The sequence below is a fragment of the Thunnus maccoyii genome, chromosome 18, assembly GCF_910596095.1.
Source record: "Thunnus maccoyii chromosome 18, fThuMac1.1, whole genome shotgun sequence".
Taxonomy (NCBI): domain Eukaryota; kingdom Metazoa; phylum Chordata; class Actinopteri; order Scombriformes; family Scombridae; genus Thunnus; species Thunnus maccoyii.
This window is the reverse complement of record NC_056550.1, coordinates 16822242-16839909: the sequence shown is the minus strand read 5'-3', so window position 1 is coordinate 16839909 and position 17668 is coordinate 16822242. Positions and strand designations below refer to the sequence as shown.

Below are 17668 nucleotides of genomic sequence, written 5' to 3'. Positions count from 1 at the left end.
CAAACAAACGCGTTGTTAGTCCTTTTTCCGATATCACTTAAATGTACCATTCAGGGTCTCTGCGCAGCCGCAATGCCATGTAAACACAACTGTCGCGGCTTGCTGTGGTCATAGCTTAGGCTGTTACAGCTATTTGAGTTGAACCAAAATAAGTGTAATCTTACTTGAGCTGTGGTATGGAGATTACTAGCCTTTTATGAAAGTAACCAAGCGGGTTTTCTGCAATATGTACTGTAGTCAAATACTTGAGAGCATCAGATAAGAACGTTATCTAGCAGGATCGTTAGCTAGCACTGTTTGTCAGTTAGCCTTAGCTTGCAACTTACGTTTTAGTGGGACTGGCTTGGTAACTAGCTAGCTTCTTAACGCCAGTTAGCTATCCATTTACATAAAGTATTCGTTTAGTTTAATCATATCAGATTGTTTTCTGAACATGGCTAACTTTATCACATAATTATTCAGCACAATTAGCTAGCCAGGCAAGGTTAGTTTGCTAACTCAGATGATAGGCCATCGAGTGTCAGGAAACAAGCTAGCAAGCCGATAACGTCAACCAGCCGGGTCCTCCAGTCTGGTCAGAATAAATACAAAGGAAATTCTTCGAGATTGATGCCTTTAGTGTCATCACATGTTGACTGAAAACAGGTGAGTAAGGCGGAAAGTGCTTTATGTAACGCTAACTAATCATGTAGCGTTAACGCTATATTGTGAAAAACACACAGTGGATCCTTGTAAAATGCTCTAACGTTATTGTGGCCTTAAATGTCCACTTGCAGCAGCCATTTAAAACTATTACTCTCTGAGCTAATTCTCAGCGTTCACTCACTGGAGCAGCAGTGTTAAATAGGACAATTATTTAATAGGCTTTCCTTGTTATGTTTGTTTTGTTTTGCCCTTGGTGACATGGCTAGCTTGTTGTGGATACAAGAATGGGAGCGATATGTAATGGATGTATATATTTTATACATTTGTATATTTATATAAATACACACGTAAAGTAATAAGTAATAAAAGTCTGTGTTTGCCTAAAAACCTCTCAACCTTCATTAGATGTAGCTACTCTGACTTCAACTGCTGCTTCTATTTGTTTAACAGATTGTTGGGAGTATTGTGTAACCACCACCTGTTTTGCTTAGTGTTAGTACAATTGTGTGTGTGTGTGTGTGTGTGTGTGTTTTAATGTCTGTGAATGTACTTGTACCTAAACAGGAAGCGGCAGCGTGGTGGTGATGAGGAGAGCGGCCACCTGGTCCCCCAAGCCAAAAGGCAGAGCAGAGCTCATCCTCTCTCTCCTGAGCCAGGACGGGATGCGTGGGACTCTGAGGTATAAATAACAGTCAAGGGAAATAAAATTGTACACTGATGTAAGGGTAACAGAAGCAGGCAAAAAGTTGGCTTACATTAACTTTTGCTGCACACTAACTTGTAAGCAGTTTTGAGTTTTAAGCAGCAGTTTTGGTAGGCTATATGTCGGGATGCTTACCTCTAGTTTGATTAATCTGATTCAAACCAGAGAGAAAAAAAGATACATCGTTGCCTTTTTAGTTGCAGTCTGCTTCCTGTTTACACGAGTTTTCAGAAACAGACTAAGAGGTGTAAATGTGACGTCATATGGACTGACTGCAACCGTCATCCTGCATCATCAGTCCACAGGGAAAGATGAAATCCTGGTGACTGACAACAAATCATGCTAAATCATACTTATCTGCATCTAAAGTGTGTATCTAGCAAGTAGTAGCTAGTAGACACCAGAAGCTCATGAAGAAATGGGTAGGTAAGCATCATGAGCATTATTAGTTGAGCCTGCAATTGGATCTCAGATGTCATAAATAATAAGAAGCCATTAGACATAGGAAAAGAGGAAAAAGAGGCGCCCTCCATCCCAGTACTACCACATCTGTTTTAATAAATTTTAACTATCTGACTGTGAAACTGTAGAGGGAAAAATCGAGATATTTTGGTTTCTCTTTTGGGAAGCTGTCATGACATCCATATCTATATACAGTCAGTGACTGCAACCAACTGTATACCCCTCGCCCTCCCCTTCCAAGCATGTAGGAGAATCTACGGTGGCCGCGAAACCAGTGAAAAATGTAAAAGGCCCTCGCTAGAGCCAGCGTTTGGTTTGTCCGCTCTGGGCTACTGTAGAAACATAGTGGTGCAACGTGGTGGGCTTTGTGGAAGTGGACCCGCTCCCTATGTAGATATAAAGGGCACGTTCTAAGGTGATGAAAACACAATGATTCTTATTTTCAGGTGATTATACACTAAATAAAACATACTTATGAATATTATATTCCATTTCTGCCAAGTCCATTCCACTAGATGCCACTAAATTCTACACACTGTACCCTTAATGGATTAGTTGCCAACTATTACATTAATTGCCAAATACTTTGATGATCAATTAATCCTTTTGAGTCATTTTTTAGGAATAAAATTCCCCAATTCCCTGATTCCAGCTTCTGAAATGTGAATATTTTCTGGTTTCTTTAGTCCTCTGTGATAGTAAACTAAATATCTTTGGGTTGTGGACTGTCGGTCAGGACAAAACTAGACATTTAAGGATGTCACTTTGGGCTTTTTCAGCATTTTGTGACATTCTGTGGACCAAACAACTAATCGATTAATTGAGAAAATAATTGACAGATTAAATGATGATGAAAATAATTGCACGTTTCAGCCCAAATTACCTGTCTTACATAATTACATAAACCGCTTATGCCAGTCACTTACTCAACACTTCCCATGATCAAGAGATGCAGTTGGTTGTTTTTTTAATTCATACTATAATCGAATATCTACTACCAGAAAATACTGTGGTTGGTCTTTCTGCCTTGCACCAAAGGTGAATCAGAGTTTGCTTGGAAGCCAACCAAGACCCTCCTGTTCAAGCGGTCTTGGTTTGATATTTCATACTACACTAAATGAACTCAACCATCAGTTTTGGAAAATGTCAAGCCTTACCCCAAAGCAAGTCGGTTTTGAGGGGGGTTTTTGTTTGTTTGGTTTTTATTTCACTAAACTTAAACAAAATTGAAAGCCACTCTGAAATGTTCATATGAGTGTGGAACATTTAGATACTGATATATATATATATATATATATATATATATATTATATATATATATTGTATATATTATATATATACACCGCTAATGTTGACACCCTCATTATAGTCATCCAACAGTGAGAGCAGCAGCAGCATCAGCAGTCCAGAACATGCGGCTGGGAGCTGTAGCAGTCGGTGCGCTGCGGGCCCCTGCAGTCCCCTCAGCTCAGGCGACTCCTCCGAAATGGCCGGCCCTACAAACCTGGTGACCTACCTGCAGATCAACCGCATCCTGAAGGAGGCCCACTTCCAGAGTCTGCATAGCCGAGGTCAGCTCACAGACACACGATGACCTAATCTCCCTCTGTCGGCCACCAGAGTCCCTAAAGCTCATCAGAGCATCACATGCTGAATCACTTCACTCAGCTCTTCCTCACTCATTTCCAGTTACTGTGATATCTCGCAGCTCTGTTCTCTACATATCTATGGATGAGACCAGTTCCTGGTCAGGTATCTGGAGGGGGTTCATCATTCAAATAAATAAAAGTGATAATCATTTTAGCAATAATAACTGTGTGATCAACTCAAAACATTTTTTGTGATTGACCTGTTTTCTATCCAGTCTGGTTTACATGCTGCTCTAAGAGCCTTTATAGTGACTGACTGATAATGATGATGAATCCCTGTGTTTTGTCTCAAATGTTGTATGAAAACAGTACTACTGGAGCTGCAGAAATGGCACCAAACACAATTTTAGGCCAGTCAGTGTGACTCGTTTAGACTGCTAGTAGCTTACTTGGGTTGTATAATGCTGAATCTGATGTCTGTGTAGGTACATGGACCAGTCTCAGGGAGGATTTGCACTTGTCTAGGATAATGGCTCATTTGCTTTTATATTCAGACAGGGACTCCTTTACAGGAGGCTGTAGAAGCCATGGGTGTCATGTTTTCTGTCTTGTTAGTTTGTAGAATATCTCCAAATCTTGTAAACAGATTTCAATTAGTGGAACATTGAATCCATGGAAAAAAGTCCTTTTGAATTTGAAAAGATTTCTTAACTCGGCAATATATGCGATTTTTAACACTTTGCTAATTTCCCATGAATTACTGCACTTACTTGGATGAAAAAATCTGGCACGTCCCACATTCAGTCATTAGTGCGGTGAGATGCTGATCTAGTTCCAAAATAATTCCGAACATATTCTATTATCAAGATATTGTGCAGCCTTTGCAGTGGTACGCACATTTTTATGTTTTATTTTCTCATGATCATGAAGTAATTATTTCATGATGTCGACAAAAAAAATCTTGTTTTCTCGCGATAACAAAATCATTATCTTATATTTATTTTCATTACATAATAACCGTGTACATTGTGATATGGTGATTGTCTATAATCAGTAAGATTGCCAAATATAGATTGCCATATTTGATATCACAATATGACACCACGTGTTATTATAAAGTGATGCATATTGCTGTAATATTCCCCTATAGGGAGTGATGGTGCACCTGTGGCAGTAAGCTACAGTATAATAACCTCGGACATAAGCAAGTGGAAGATTGCCTCATGTCTTTGGATTATAGATGATTACTACATCTTGCACATTTCTTCTAATCATGAGAGGGATCGGATCGTTTTTTTGTTTGTTTTTTTTCTCAAAATTGATCATGAGAGAACAAAGATTTAATATGTTGAGATCATGAAATAATTTCATCATGAGAACAGGTCAGATATTTTAAGATTGTTTTCTTATGATGAGAAAGAGAAAACAAAACAATAGTTACACCCATGGACTCTACAACCTTCCTTCTCAGACTTTCTCTCTTTTTTTTTTTTGTTTTTTGTTTTTTTTGTGTTTGTTTTTTTGTATGGAGGGCTGTTTGAAGTGGCATTTAAGCACGTAGGGAAATGTAGTTCTTTCTGTCCAGAGACGGTTACAGTCTTGAGGAACAAAAAGACATTCCCCTGGCTTGGTTTGTAATATTACTGGAGCCACTAAAATGCTGTTATTGCAGACAAGCCTCTCTGCCTGTGCACTACCATTCGATGGTTTCTGTACAAGTGTCCCTGTGCACTGAACATCCAGGTACAAGCACTGACCGTGAGGTTGTGCGTCTCTCCTTATTCTTAAAGCGGGATAGGTTTCACTGCTGAACCTTTAACCCAGGAGAAAGCTCAGCTTTTCATTTTTTTTAAATTTTATTTTCAGAATGATGTGTCAGAAATGAAAGCGTTTTGAAGATGTGGATTATTTTTTTCAATGATATATTTTTTGTATTTAGTAATGTACATGACATTAACATGCCATTGATTTTTTTTTTGTTTGTTTGTTCTTGTAAATACCCATTCATTTCAAAAATAAAAATTAATGTTTTTGAACAAAGACATTGTCTGTTTTTTTTGTAAGTGTAATTTTCATTCTTTGTCATTGTGATATAAGTTATAGCAGGGTGAAGGCACTTTTGGAAATTGAAATCTTTAAGATGCTGTTGCTCGGATAATCTGGGACTATTCACACATACTTCAGTGAGGAAACACTCGTTTAGGTTTGTATGCTATAGGTCGTATCTGCAAACAGGAATTCCCTCTACCCCCTCGTCTTTCCTTTTTTCCTTCAAATAACCATTAATGAATGACTCCCCATGCATTGAGACCATCATTAATGAGATATGACCTGTGTCTAAGGGAGGAGCAGTGAAAGGTTCCTTTAATTAGCACACTACATGTCCTTGTCTTGTCACAGACACAGTAACAGATTACATACATTAATGCACCACATGTAACCACGGTTACCTTGCCTGCTACTGTGGGTCCTCATTACTTGCCTCCTTTGATTCCCCCGCTCCACCTCGACTAAGTTAGAGATGACGAATGAGCCAATGATAATTCAGGATTAGAAATCTTCCTGCATTGTGACAGCATAGCTCTTTCTTTTCACAGGTGCATGCCCTCTTATTATCTACAGTACAGCGATATGTAGAGAGGCACAAATAATGAGTCTTAAGTGAATCTTTTATGTTAGCATCATCTGAGGTATGCGTATTTGAACGGGGCTTTTTGTATTTTAGACAAACATGTCAGATCCAGGAAAGTGCTACGGAATAAAGGTGGTGAGGATGCAATTAGGAGCAGCTTGGATAACTATTATCTCTGAAATTCAAATTTCTGTTTGAAAAAAAAAAAGACATTGCATATAAAAGAAATTATGTAGACTAAAATGCAATTCAGTTAATCCTCTATAGTTCCCTGACAGGCTTTTTCAAACATTTGTATTTTGTTAACAGCAGATGCTGTGAGCACAGATGTTCATGAAAAGATCAGTAGAGGGCAGCACACTCTGAGTGTTAGCTGGACAACAAACTGAACACAGTCTGAATCTCATAAATTTTGGGGGATTCTACAACAGAACGCAAACATGTGGGAAAAGAGGAAGATATTTATTTTTAATCTGTTTTCACACAAACACACATGCATACACACACCGTCCTTCCCGCGCAGCACACAGGTATGAAAGTGGGCGGTGATGAATGGCTCATATCAGTTGAGTGGAGAGGCAGGAGAGAGTTAAATGAACTGTCCTTGTTCTGGGGTCTATGTATGCGCATACATTGTTATATTTTTACCGTGGCCAGCGAAAAAATCTGGGTTAGTCTATGGCTCTGTCTCTTTGTGTCCTCTCTGCGGAGATTCCCATCTCTCCTCAAAGGCGAAAGCACAGTGAACATGAGCAGCGCACAACAAAGCAGACAAACTACTGTATGTTTTCTATTTATCAGTGTCCGGTTCACCTTCAACTTTCAGACTTGCAAATATAAAATCTCCATGAATAATCTCACACCTGTCCAAGATTATTTTGGCAAATAAACAGTCCTTCAAGTGAGCAGCTCCGGCATACTCAATAAAACAAATTATGTTATGGCTAAAGGAGCATGAGAAAAGAAAGCAAAAGTGAGTTAATCTGCTGATCTGGTCACCCTTGCGTCTCGTTGCCAGATTTTGGCTGAAATATATTTGGGCAGCTGTTGCCTGGCATGAGATGGTGATTGGGTTGGCATCAAGTGTGCTGCTTTCCCTCGCTAGCCAACACAAACATCTGCTTTGCCTCCCCACCACCGTTTCGCCCAATATCAAACAACAAAGCAAGCCTGCTCTGCTGCCCCCATCGCCGTCCGAAGAATTAATGACCCACCAAGCAAATTAGTGGTGCCCTATTGCCCCGTCCTGGCTGGAGCAGGGAATAGGGAAAGCCATGGCAGGTGAGCAAGGAGAATGAAGGGTTAGTAGGTCAGGATGATAAAGTACTTCACAGGTCAAGATTTAAGATGGTTCTATATTCAGGGAATATTTTCACGTTTTCGCTCATTCTACAGTAGGCTGATATCATTATTTTAGAGCCATGTTGACAGATTCAGACAAGTTCTGGATTTCTTGCAGAATTATTGTTAAAGATGAGTGATTTTCTGAAAAGATGTGACATGTATCTAAGAAAGTACAGCATTACTCATCACATGGTAGCAGTGGAAGCCAGTCAAGAACAGATGTTAAAATACAAAATGTTGGACTATTAAGTCGCAGCACTCAGACTGAAACGACTTGCTCTTCGATAAAAACAAAAACTGAGGAGGATCTACTTCCTCATCCTTCATGAGCTGGCTTACACTGCTCATGAGAATACCCACTCAACTGTTGCTGACAGGGTGCGGAAAGGAGGACTGGGTTATCTCACTGACCATAGCCTAAACATGCTGCCCCAATGCAGCTGAGAAACACTCGTCATTTCCCTAAACAAAATAAAGCAAACAGTACAGCCACTCTCTATAGAGCTTGGCCTGTCTGTCTGCAGTTTTAATGCTTTGAACGGACTGAACACAGAACTAAGATAACCGGCAGGCTTGGCATGCTTGGGTCAGTGTCTCCGGTTCCACTTTATGGCCTCCCTATTAAATTTCACACAATACGCTCCAGAGACAATGTACAGTAGACTGTTTTCACTGCACAGCGAAGTTACAGTCCCTCGATCAATCATAATAAATGTTCACCCCAGAAGACAGAGGGAAAGGCTGTGAGCAGTTTTTCTGTCCCACAGGCCACACATGTCCCCTCCCTTTATGGCTGCTTGTGACACGGTCTTGCTGAAGCTGAGAATATTCAGTCACACCAGCTTGTATTTGTAAAAACGTGATGTTTACATGGTTCTGTTTTGCCCTGTTCAGCTGTTGACACTCACAAGCTTTCAGCCCAGCGAGAGTCCTGGGGAGCAGAAGTGCAATAGTTTAGAGAGAGTCATGCTAAGTGGGACTGTTTAGGGTTGGCTGGGTAAAGCATGCACTCAGCGCACCACCATATAGACTGCTGTTTTCTAAATGGCCCCTATTAACTGAGTAGGAATAGGCTGCACTCAGACCCGTGTTGTTAGCTCAGAGAGGACAGGCTACATGGCTCATACAGCCTGGTGTCGTCTCCACACGGCTGACCTGCCACACTGGCATGTTTCATCACCAGAGGACTGATATGGCGCCGCTCACAGCCACTGAGGTGCAATTTGTTGCATTTGGACTATAACTGTCAGGAAGAGATATACCCTCACTTAAATAGCTGCCCATAATCTGCCCCTCTCCCTGTATTATCCTAATTGAACCCATGGGCGGCCAACGCCATCAATAGCTGAGCTCATCTGCAAATTAATAAAACATGGGCCCTCACCAAATCTATGTCTGTGATAGAGCTTGAAGCTACTTAGACACACTAAAGGGGAGTGTTTGTGATTGTTATTCGCAAAAGAAATGGAAGCGCAATAAAATGTTCTCATTTTGTTTTTCAGCAGTGATGAACATGAGTTCTTACGACTCCCACGGTCCAACACGTATTCCCAGCGAGCTCCTCTCTCTCCTTCCACTTCCTTCCTTCCTTCCCTCCTTTTCGTAATGGAAATGCTTATTAAAACCATCATACGCCATTTACCTAAACATGCTTTTGCAATCCAGCCTGTAATGCGGTAATGCTACATCAGTGGCCACAAAGCTTTGAGGAGCAGATTCCAACTGATTCAACAGGTGATCACCAAGCAGGATGTTTTGTTTTCTCCGTCATTGCTGACTACTGTAGAGCCACTTATTCCTTGTTCAGGAGTGAGACATGCTGGCACCATCAACAAGTGCCTCATCAGCAGAAGTACAGGGGGGCTTTTGACTTTGTGTTTATTTTGACTGTCTGGACTGACACCCAGCGTGATGTGGGAGACGATGAAAGAGGTGGCCATCATAATAAGACCTAGATCTTAATAACAACAAATCCTGGAGGACACTAAAAAAAGCAGCCAGAGCTTATTAAAGACATCTATCATGTCTGTTAGGCCAGTAGTCACTCCTCCTCCTTGTCTCAACCCTCCTCCTCCTCCTCCTCCTCCTCCCCCTCCTCCCCTTCCAGCCATTGATGATCACTCCTCTGTTAAAACTGGAAACCAAGGCCGCGGTGTCCAAACTTTCTTCTCCTATCTCCTCTTTCTCTCTCCTACACAATTTTCTCCCATGTAGCACAAGTCCCTTGGTTTTCACACACACACAAAACCCCCAAGGCAGACTTTCATAGACTGTGACCTCCTACTGTTCTTCCAAAAGGAGGGCCAAGCCCAAAGTGGCATCACACTCTGAGAGAAGGCAGGACTCTTCCAATATCAACACAGCGTACCTGGCCTTGAGTGCACCTCAAAGCTTTTGGTCTATTCATGGGCTTATTTTACAGCGCAGTCAGTGTGCGCTGATGAAAAAAAAAAAAAAAACTCCTCTCTGGACATAAAGAAAGGAATGCTGTAAAAGCTGGAAGGCCATGACAACTTGATGAGCCATCAAGACCGACTGTGAACAACCAGAAACATGGAGAGAAAAGGCTGACATCACGGCGCTGGGGTATAAGGAGTCATGGATATATGGACAAAATAGAAAAACAAACTGACTCTCCAAAGGAAACAGTGAGTAATCCTTGGACAGGGTATTGTTTGGGCATGCACATGATTGTTGAAACACCTCGATGCCACAGTGAATGATGGTGCACACTTGTCTATGCTGGACCAGTTACAGAGTTGGGGGGGGGGGGTTGTAAAAACATGAGTAATCATCAAACCAGAAGAGAAACAAGTTCCCATGAATAATATACACAAAGATGAGCCTTTTTTGTTCACAGAGCCTTGATGGTTGTGCTTTAGTAACACACACGAAAAAGGAAGAAAAATCCCCCCCAAAAAATTGATTCTCATATTCTCACCTGCTCTAAAGATGAACACCTTTGAAACAATTGTATTACACAGGCTGCTAAAGGCACTATAAATTACACAAAAAAAGGCTAAGTTGTAAGTTCTAAGTGGAGTTGGAATTAAACTAAGTGCATTTACCCAAGTACTGCACTTGTATTTCATTTTACTGGCACTGTTCTTGAATACTTCTATTTTGTGAGACTTAATTCCACTAGATTTCAGAGGGAAATATTGCACGTTTAAAGATGCACTCCACCGATTTTACACAAGACATTTAGTTTAGTCGTCACGAGGAACGCTGCTCAGCCTGTAAAAACAATTATATAACGTCGCCTGTGGCTCTGGAGGGAGCTTTTCAAAGTTTGAAAAAATCTCAGCTTGGGCTCCACACTTAAATTTTGTAACAGAAAGCCTGCATTACAAACTGGAAGTGTGTAATTTGAAAGAAGTGGCCGTGGAGGAGGCAGAGGGTGTCTAATGATAGAGAGCTGTATTATTGGAAATGTTGTTTTTGGAGCTTGACCCAAACTAGGGACTAAAACTCAGGATATTTTGGCCTCTGTTGCTTCAGTTTTGACCATCATTTTAAAGATATCTCTGAGTCCCCCAAATATACTGGTTCAATGCTAAAAATACTAGTTTAAGTCAACGTCTATCTGACAACCATATTTTTACTTAGCACAAAAAGGTCAGACTCAAGCATATGAAGTAGTTTGACCCGCTAGCCTACATTAAAATATCTTTCACAGCTTTGAGCGTTAATAATTTACCATCTTGAAAGGGGCCATTCTTCTTCTGAAAAAAAAAACAGTTATTTTTGATACCTAAGTTGTAACTTCTGTTCTCCTTTTGTGTCTTTATGATTAAAAGTCATTATTAGAACTGAATCTAGAAACGCCAAAAAAGAAACCTAATGCAAATGTATCTAACCAAGTGTGGCCTTCTCAACAGTACGGTCTCATGTATTAGGCTGTCTGCATTCTATTTAATGATTTACTCCTTCCAAAACTTCAGTGGAAACATAATATTTTACATCCCTTTGAATGTCTTGTGTAGTGCAACAGAGCGTAATGTCGACTTTCATTACTGGAATGGGACTTTTCAAAAGAGTAAACTTGGAGTTTGTCCAGAAAGCCTTGTTGAAATTTGCCGTGTTGATTAACATTTTTTTTCAAAAAGAAGTCACTCACTGTCATTGTCATCACCCATAAAAAGTGGAGCCCAAAGGACATTAAGTGGAGGATTTATGGCTGCCATATATTTGAGAGGAGGGCTGCTAAACCTTATGAAGTCTCTCTTGGCCCTGTAAGGTTTTGCTTTCTCTGTCTCGCTCTGTTGGTTTTTTCCCTGTTGCTTCAGAGTGCCTACAATTTCCCTCTCTTTATTTTCACTGGCATTTAAAGAGCACGGCACTCTGTTGAATGTACTCATTCAATAGCGAGCTCTTCGACACACACACACACACACACACAGAAATACATTAGAACACACAAGCATGCACACACACAAAGAAAGCAACTGCGAACATGCAGAGAGTAAACCCTGATTCTCCTACTCAATGCCAAAGGATGTTGGAACCCAGCAAGTTTGAGATGTGCACCAGGTCTGAAAGCATTTCTCCCCGTGTATGCTCGTCATTGTTGGGGGGCATTAATTGATTGGCTTGGTTTCCATTCCCTTTTGTGAAGTGGCTTTGGTCCTGGCTTTATGAAGGTTGCTGAAATCTATTCAGACCATTCTCTTTGCCTGGTGGAGCAGAGCACAGCAGTGGAGCAGCCGCCGTCTCCACCTTTATTGGTGGAAATCGCCTTTGCACATTTTAATCTGCCATCTCCTGCAGTGTCATAACACTTTATAGCTTTATATGTCTCATCAGGTTTTATATTCTCAGATCACACAAAAGATGACTTTCTTTATTTTTTATTCCTTCGATCTTCTTTTTGGCTTTTCAATCACCGTCATATTTCTTGGTTCCTAGATATTTTTAGCCAAACGAATGAGCATATGAGTCTTCAATCGGAATCAAAAAGGAAAGACATATATATATCGTTGCATTAAAACAAACTAAAATCACCTTGTATGAATGCTGTATGTGTGTCAGTATGGGTCTGCTTATGAATAGTGCCAGTCTTTGTGATATAATCGACCACATATGAGATCAAAGTGTGTTTGTGCAACATTTTATGATCTGCTTTTTCATGCAGAAATGTGACAAGATGCTGAAAGTCTACACTCCAAAATATTTTCCAGTCATTAAATGTTTAGCTGTTTTTCCCTCCCATAAAACCTTGCACCCATGCACCCATGCCCCTTGAGGCTATCAGGATCCACAATAATCCTGACAGGGAGTAATTGGAGAGGTAAATGTCAGAATCAAATCATCAAAAATAGGAGTGTTACTCAATTTGACTTGTGAGCAGCACTTCTCTGTGTGTGTGTGTGTTTTTTTTTAAACACACACACATTCACTTACACATACACACACAGGAACAGCTCATGCAGATGGTCCTATATCCACATCTGGCAACAGCTGGAGTTGTGAGCACATCTGTTCCGTCCTCGGTGGAAACAGAGAGGGGTGCTGCTGCTTTAATACTGACCTTCTCTTACATATTTTCACTTTTCGATCTACTTTCATACCGCGGCAGCCAAAATCCAACACTAGCAGGGTTCCTCTACGTTCTCCTGATTCAGACAGAATGACCTATCAAGCTTGCCCAAGGGGAACAAATGTCTGCCTGAATCACATCGTTTACACTCTCTTACACATTGTTTTCCCCTCCTCTTTGTGTTCTTGTGTCTACAACTTCTTCCTTTGTTCTTGTACTTCATAATTCTCTCTCTCCTGCCTGTCTCCTTTCCATCCTTCTTATGTCTCAACCTTATCAAGGCGGCTGGTGAATCGCCTTGAACTGCTTTGTTCTGTTGGACCACAGACAGCTAAGATCAGCAGCCGTGAGTGGGAGACTCACGGCAAGTCGTAATTTCTATAGCTGTCGGAGGTTTGTGGTCCTTTTGTGTTGATGACATGGTGCATTCAGAAACCACCTCTGCATCTCAGTATCTCTGTGGTCTTCGTAAGGTCTGTGCAGGTGCCAAAATAGACTGAAAAGACGCAAAGAATTTGAAATTTACCGCACGGAGAATTTGAAATGCAGCCCAAGACACATGGCCTGTCTCTTATTCGTTTAATTTTACCCTGCCATTCTTCTTTCTGAGGATCCATGAGACCTATTTCCTTTCTCCTCCATCACCTTCTACTTCTCTACATCTTACTTTTTACTTGCCCCATTTTGCAATCAATCTGCTGTTCATCTTATCTAATGAGCTCATTAGGGTGTCTTAAGCAATGGTGATTGATAATAATGGCTTAGAAATGTCCCATTGATTCACTTCTATATCAGGCCTATAAAGTAAAGGCTCTCTGCATTAAAATCATAGGAGGTCAACCAGACCTTCTCTCCTATCTACTCTATGTGTGGCAAGTCCTTTGTTTTCAACTCAACCGCCCCTCCCCCGCTCCAATTCATGATGAGTGAAACTGTAGCTAACACGTCTGCTTTTCCTGGTAATATACATTTTTGTGAAACGTGTGAAAATACAGCTTGAAGGATATATGAATGCAGCGCTTTTCCTTCAACAGGCTTGAATTTCTCTATATTTCAGATGTTTACAGAGACCAGTGAGTGAAACAGAATGTTAACAGTAGACATCATATTATTCCAGCCAATCAAAACAAAGGAGACGTGTTACAGTTGGTCAGTTTGCTGGAAGTCTTTAATTTTTATGGCTAGGCTTCTTAACAGCCATGACTGATGGAGCCATTTGACTTTAAAGCCGTAAGAGCTCCTTCTTGTAATGCTGCTAAGTTTGCGAGGCCACTGGCAATATGTCTGAGGATATACTACAGCTTTATGTATGGCATGCCGTTTGTGTGTTTGCATTTGTATATGTGTGTGTGTGCATGAGAGAGGGAGGGGGAGAGAGAGACGGAAAGAGAAAGAAGGGGGGGTTTGCTGATGATAATTTGGGAGGGTGTGTGTGTGTGTGTGTGTGTGTGTGTGTGTGTGTGTGACAGAATTTGCGCCCACATGAATAGCGCACAGTCAGCATGCAAGCTCAAATCACTTCAACAGTTTCACATCAACCAATTTAATGGCAAAATCCCGGCCAGTGAAGTTTTTATTCCAAATCCTGTCCATAATCTAATGGCCTTTGAAAGTCTGCCACTTCCCCCTGGCTGACAGGTTGTGCATTTGGATCTAATTGAATCCATTTACATCCTGCACAAATGGAAAGCACATGGAGGCCTACCCACCTGGTTCTGATCAGCTACTGAGTTGGGAGAGCCACACTTTTCGGAGTACGCCCAGTGCCAGCAGGGGATACACTACACAGCAGAGTGAGAAGGGGAGGGGGGGTGGAGGGGGGACACCTTTTGATATTACTTTTGGCTAAAATGTAATTCAGTTTGAGTTCAGTTACCCCCTTCGCATGTATTTCTATCTGTCTGCCAATTCTCTCTCAGAGGCTGAGGGCTTAACAGTTGTGTGATATTTTACCACAAGGGGGAGTCCGACAATACAAACCCATGTATCACTGGGTCTGCTGCTGATGAGAACCTGCCAGCATTCATCTACAACTGAGAGGAGAAGAGTTGAGATTTAAAATATAGCAATAGCACATGTCAAGATACATATAAGAAAGGTATTTGCAAAATTAATGTTAAAAAATAAATACATTCTTGACACCACATAGTCATACCAGAAACTTACTTACTTACTAAGTAACATTTCACATGCTGCTATGAATGTGCGGGATATTAGATTGATGGCAAATTAACAGCATTTGACAGTGAAAGACAATCAGCACGTTTTCAAAGGAACATGTGGCAAATGACAACTAACAAAGCTCCAAAGAGGCCAAATCATTTGGACCCAAATTGCAGGTGTGCTAGTGAAAGAAAAAAAAAAGATTGAATATTCAAACTATTGCAGTGTACAATAAACAATGACAAACTGAGTCAACCAAGATGCAGTGGAGTCAAGCTGAAGCTAACCATATGGACACAAGACTGACATGTGCACAAATGATGACAATACTGCTAACAATTAGCATGCAAACTGATATGCACTAGCAATGTTTAGTTACTTGTAAGTTGAAGTTCCTTTTCATATGTTTCATTACGCTTTTTGCTTTCTTGCTAAGAGTTAGATGAGAAGATACTATGCTCTTGTCTGTAGATATAAAGCTACCGCATCTGGTTAGCTTAGCTTTGTGTGACTAGAAACAAAGAGAAACAGCAGCCTGGCTCTGTCAGTGGGTAACAAATTTTCCTACCAGCACCTCTGAAGCTCACTAGTTAACACATTACATCTCCTTAGTTTAATCTGTCGAATATTAAAGCATAAAAACAACACACTGTGATTTTTTTAAATGTGGTAAATGTGCCGGACTATTTCTCTTGTGGGTGCAGAGTCGTGTCATCACCGGCAGGTTGCCGTTGCCAGGCAAGGAGGTGCTGATTTTTTTTAACCTTCAGACAGAGCCAGGTTTGCTTTACCCCCCCTTTCCAGTCTTTGTGCAAAGCTAAGCTAGCTGGCACTAGCTTCAAGTAGTGAGCGGTATCGATCTTCACTCTCAGTCAGAAAGCGAATGAGCGTATTTCCCAGCACTATTCCTTCAAGTTTTTACATTATTTTAAAACAATTTGGGTGTGATACTTTTTCAGTGTCATGAATTCTTAAAGATTGGTGTCCACATCATGGGTAAATGTCCCTGTCTGCTGGTGGGTAACACCATGTGGAAGGTTGTGTTTGTGTTGCTCTGTGTGGATATGAACCACAATACACAGTATAGTGTCTGTGCATAGCCTACATTCATGTGTGAGTGTCTGCAAGTGGATATGGTTAATAGGGGCAGCAGGTAACATCATGACCTTCATCAGGTCCCCTCGTGGTCCACCCCAGCCCCATCTCATGCCACATCTGGTTTGACCATCTCCGCCCTAAACCCCTGCTAGCCACCCCCGCCTGCACCTCATCAATCCTCTGTGTCATCATTGCCACACTTCTGGCTATTGCCAAAGTAAGCCATGACACAAAGACGTGAAAATGATGAATGGACTTTTCCGGACAGGAAGCGGCGATGGTTGAGGACACACCCCACCCTCACTCATCTTTCCAATCCATTTTTCACTTTCTTTCCTCTGCCACGTCGCCCTGTTGTCTGTCCTTCTTGAGTCAATAGGAACTAAGTGATCATGTTCCTCAAATATAGCCCTCCAAAATATAGGTTACATTTTTTTTTTCTCAAGCAAGAAAGTTCAGTCTCCACAATGGGTCAGATTGGCCAGCCAATGCTGCATTCACTCCTGTTGGGCAGAACCTCACAAATTCCAATTTATGTTTTTCTAAACATATATGTCACTATATCATTTTCATTCGAGTGGTAATTATATTTCATTCAGTTGTTTTCAGTTTTGATGCTGTACTTCTCACTGTAATCTCAATGCTGATCTGTGACTAGTTTAGTCCTCACATCCCCAACCACAAGAGTCACAGTGAACCTTGGGACTTCTGTATACCATCCATTGTTGTGTCTGCCTACCCATAACATGTCCATTCACTGCAGGACAATACTGTCCATTAACTATTATATGAGTTGCTGTAGTCTTGGTTGTCGATGTGAATAGAAGTCCCACTGTGTTACACGAGAGACACTATCAATCTCGATCGCCGTAACTTTTGGCTACAACTTGTGCTCTGAGGCTCTATATGTATTGTCCCTGAATGCTGTAGAGATTCTTATAATGGCTCATGACTGAGATATTCATCTGAAACTTTGGTCAGACATGGTTATTACCTTCATAAATTGTAGTCATTTTCTCTGTCATATGTCATATGATTTTAATGTTTGTGTCAGGGTGTGTGTTAAGGCTTTAGGCACATGTTTTCAAACTGAGCAGGCTCTTAAAATCCTTCCATGGTCATCACTTGCATTTTACCCTCATGAACTCTCACTTCCAATCAGACCAAAGAAACACTCCCTTGTTTCTGCATTTCTTCAGGGCAAAGTGGCACTGCTAGTTATTTAAGAGATTTAAGCCTTCTTTGTTTAGGGAGCTGAATCTACTCCTTCTCTTCCCTCCTAAAGCACAGTATAACAGCAAGATCACTGAGCTTTAATGCAATATCTTCATCATGTGTACATGTAATTTACGATAGAGAAAGAGGTTTGTTTCCATCAAAGGAGTAATTAATAAAACATCCACTGAAGTTATATACAACTTTTCTTGAGATCATTTGTTTTCCAAGCCTTTTAAAATAATCCTCCATGGAGTTACACAGTTTGTCTGACATCA

At 40.9% G+C, this 17668-nt stretch overlaps 2 protein-coding genes across 2 annotated transcripts in view; both read left to right on the top strand.

The window, feature by feature from the left end:
• The first annotated feature begins 81 nt into the window (after positions 1–81).
• Positions 82–5402, top strand: LOC121884390 (protein FAM104A). The gene is made up of 3 exons (XM_042393176.1): positions 82–645; positions 1210–1324; positions 3180–5402. Exons 1-3 carry the CDS (start codon positions 629–631, stop codon positions 3402–3404), a joined length of 357 nt encoding a protein of 118 aa, XP_042249110.1. The 5' UTR covers positions 82–628; the 3' UTR covers positions 3405–5402.
• A 4447-nt stretch (positions 5403–9849) lies between these two features.
• Positions 9850–17668, top strand: part of LOC121884855 (BAH and coiled-coil domain-containing protein 1) — an 83443-nt gene continuing 75624 nt past the window's right edge. Inside the window, exon 1 of the mRNA XM_042393903.1 lies at positions 9850–10023. The gene's annotated coding sequence lies outside the window, so the exon portion shown is untranslated. The remainder of the gene's footprint in view (positions 10024–17668) is intronic.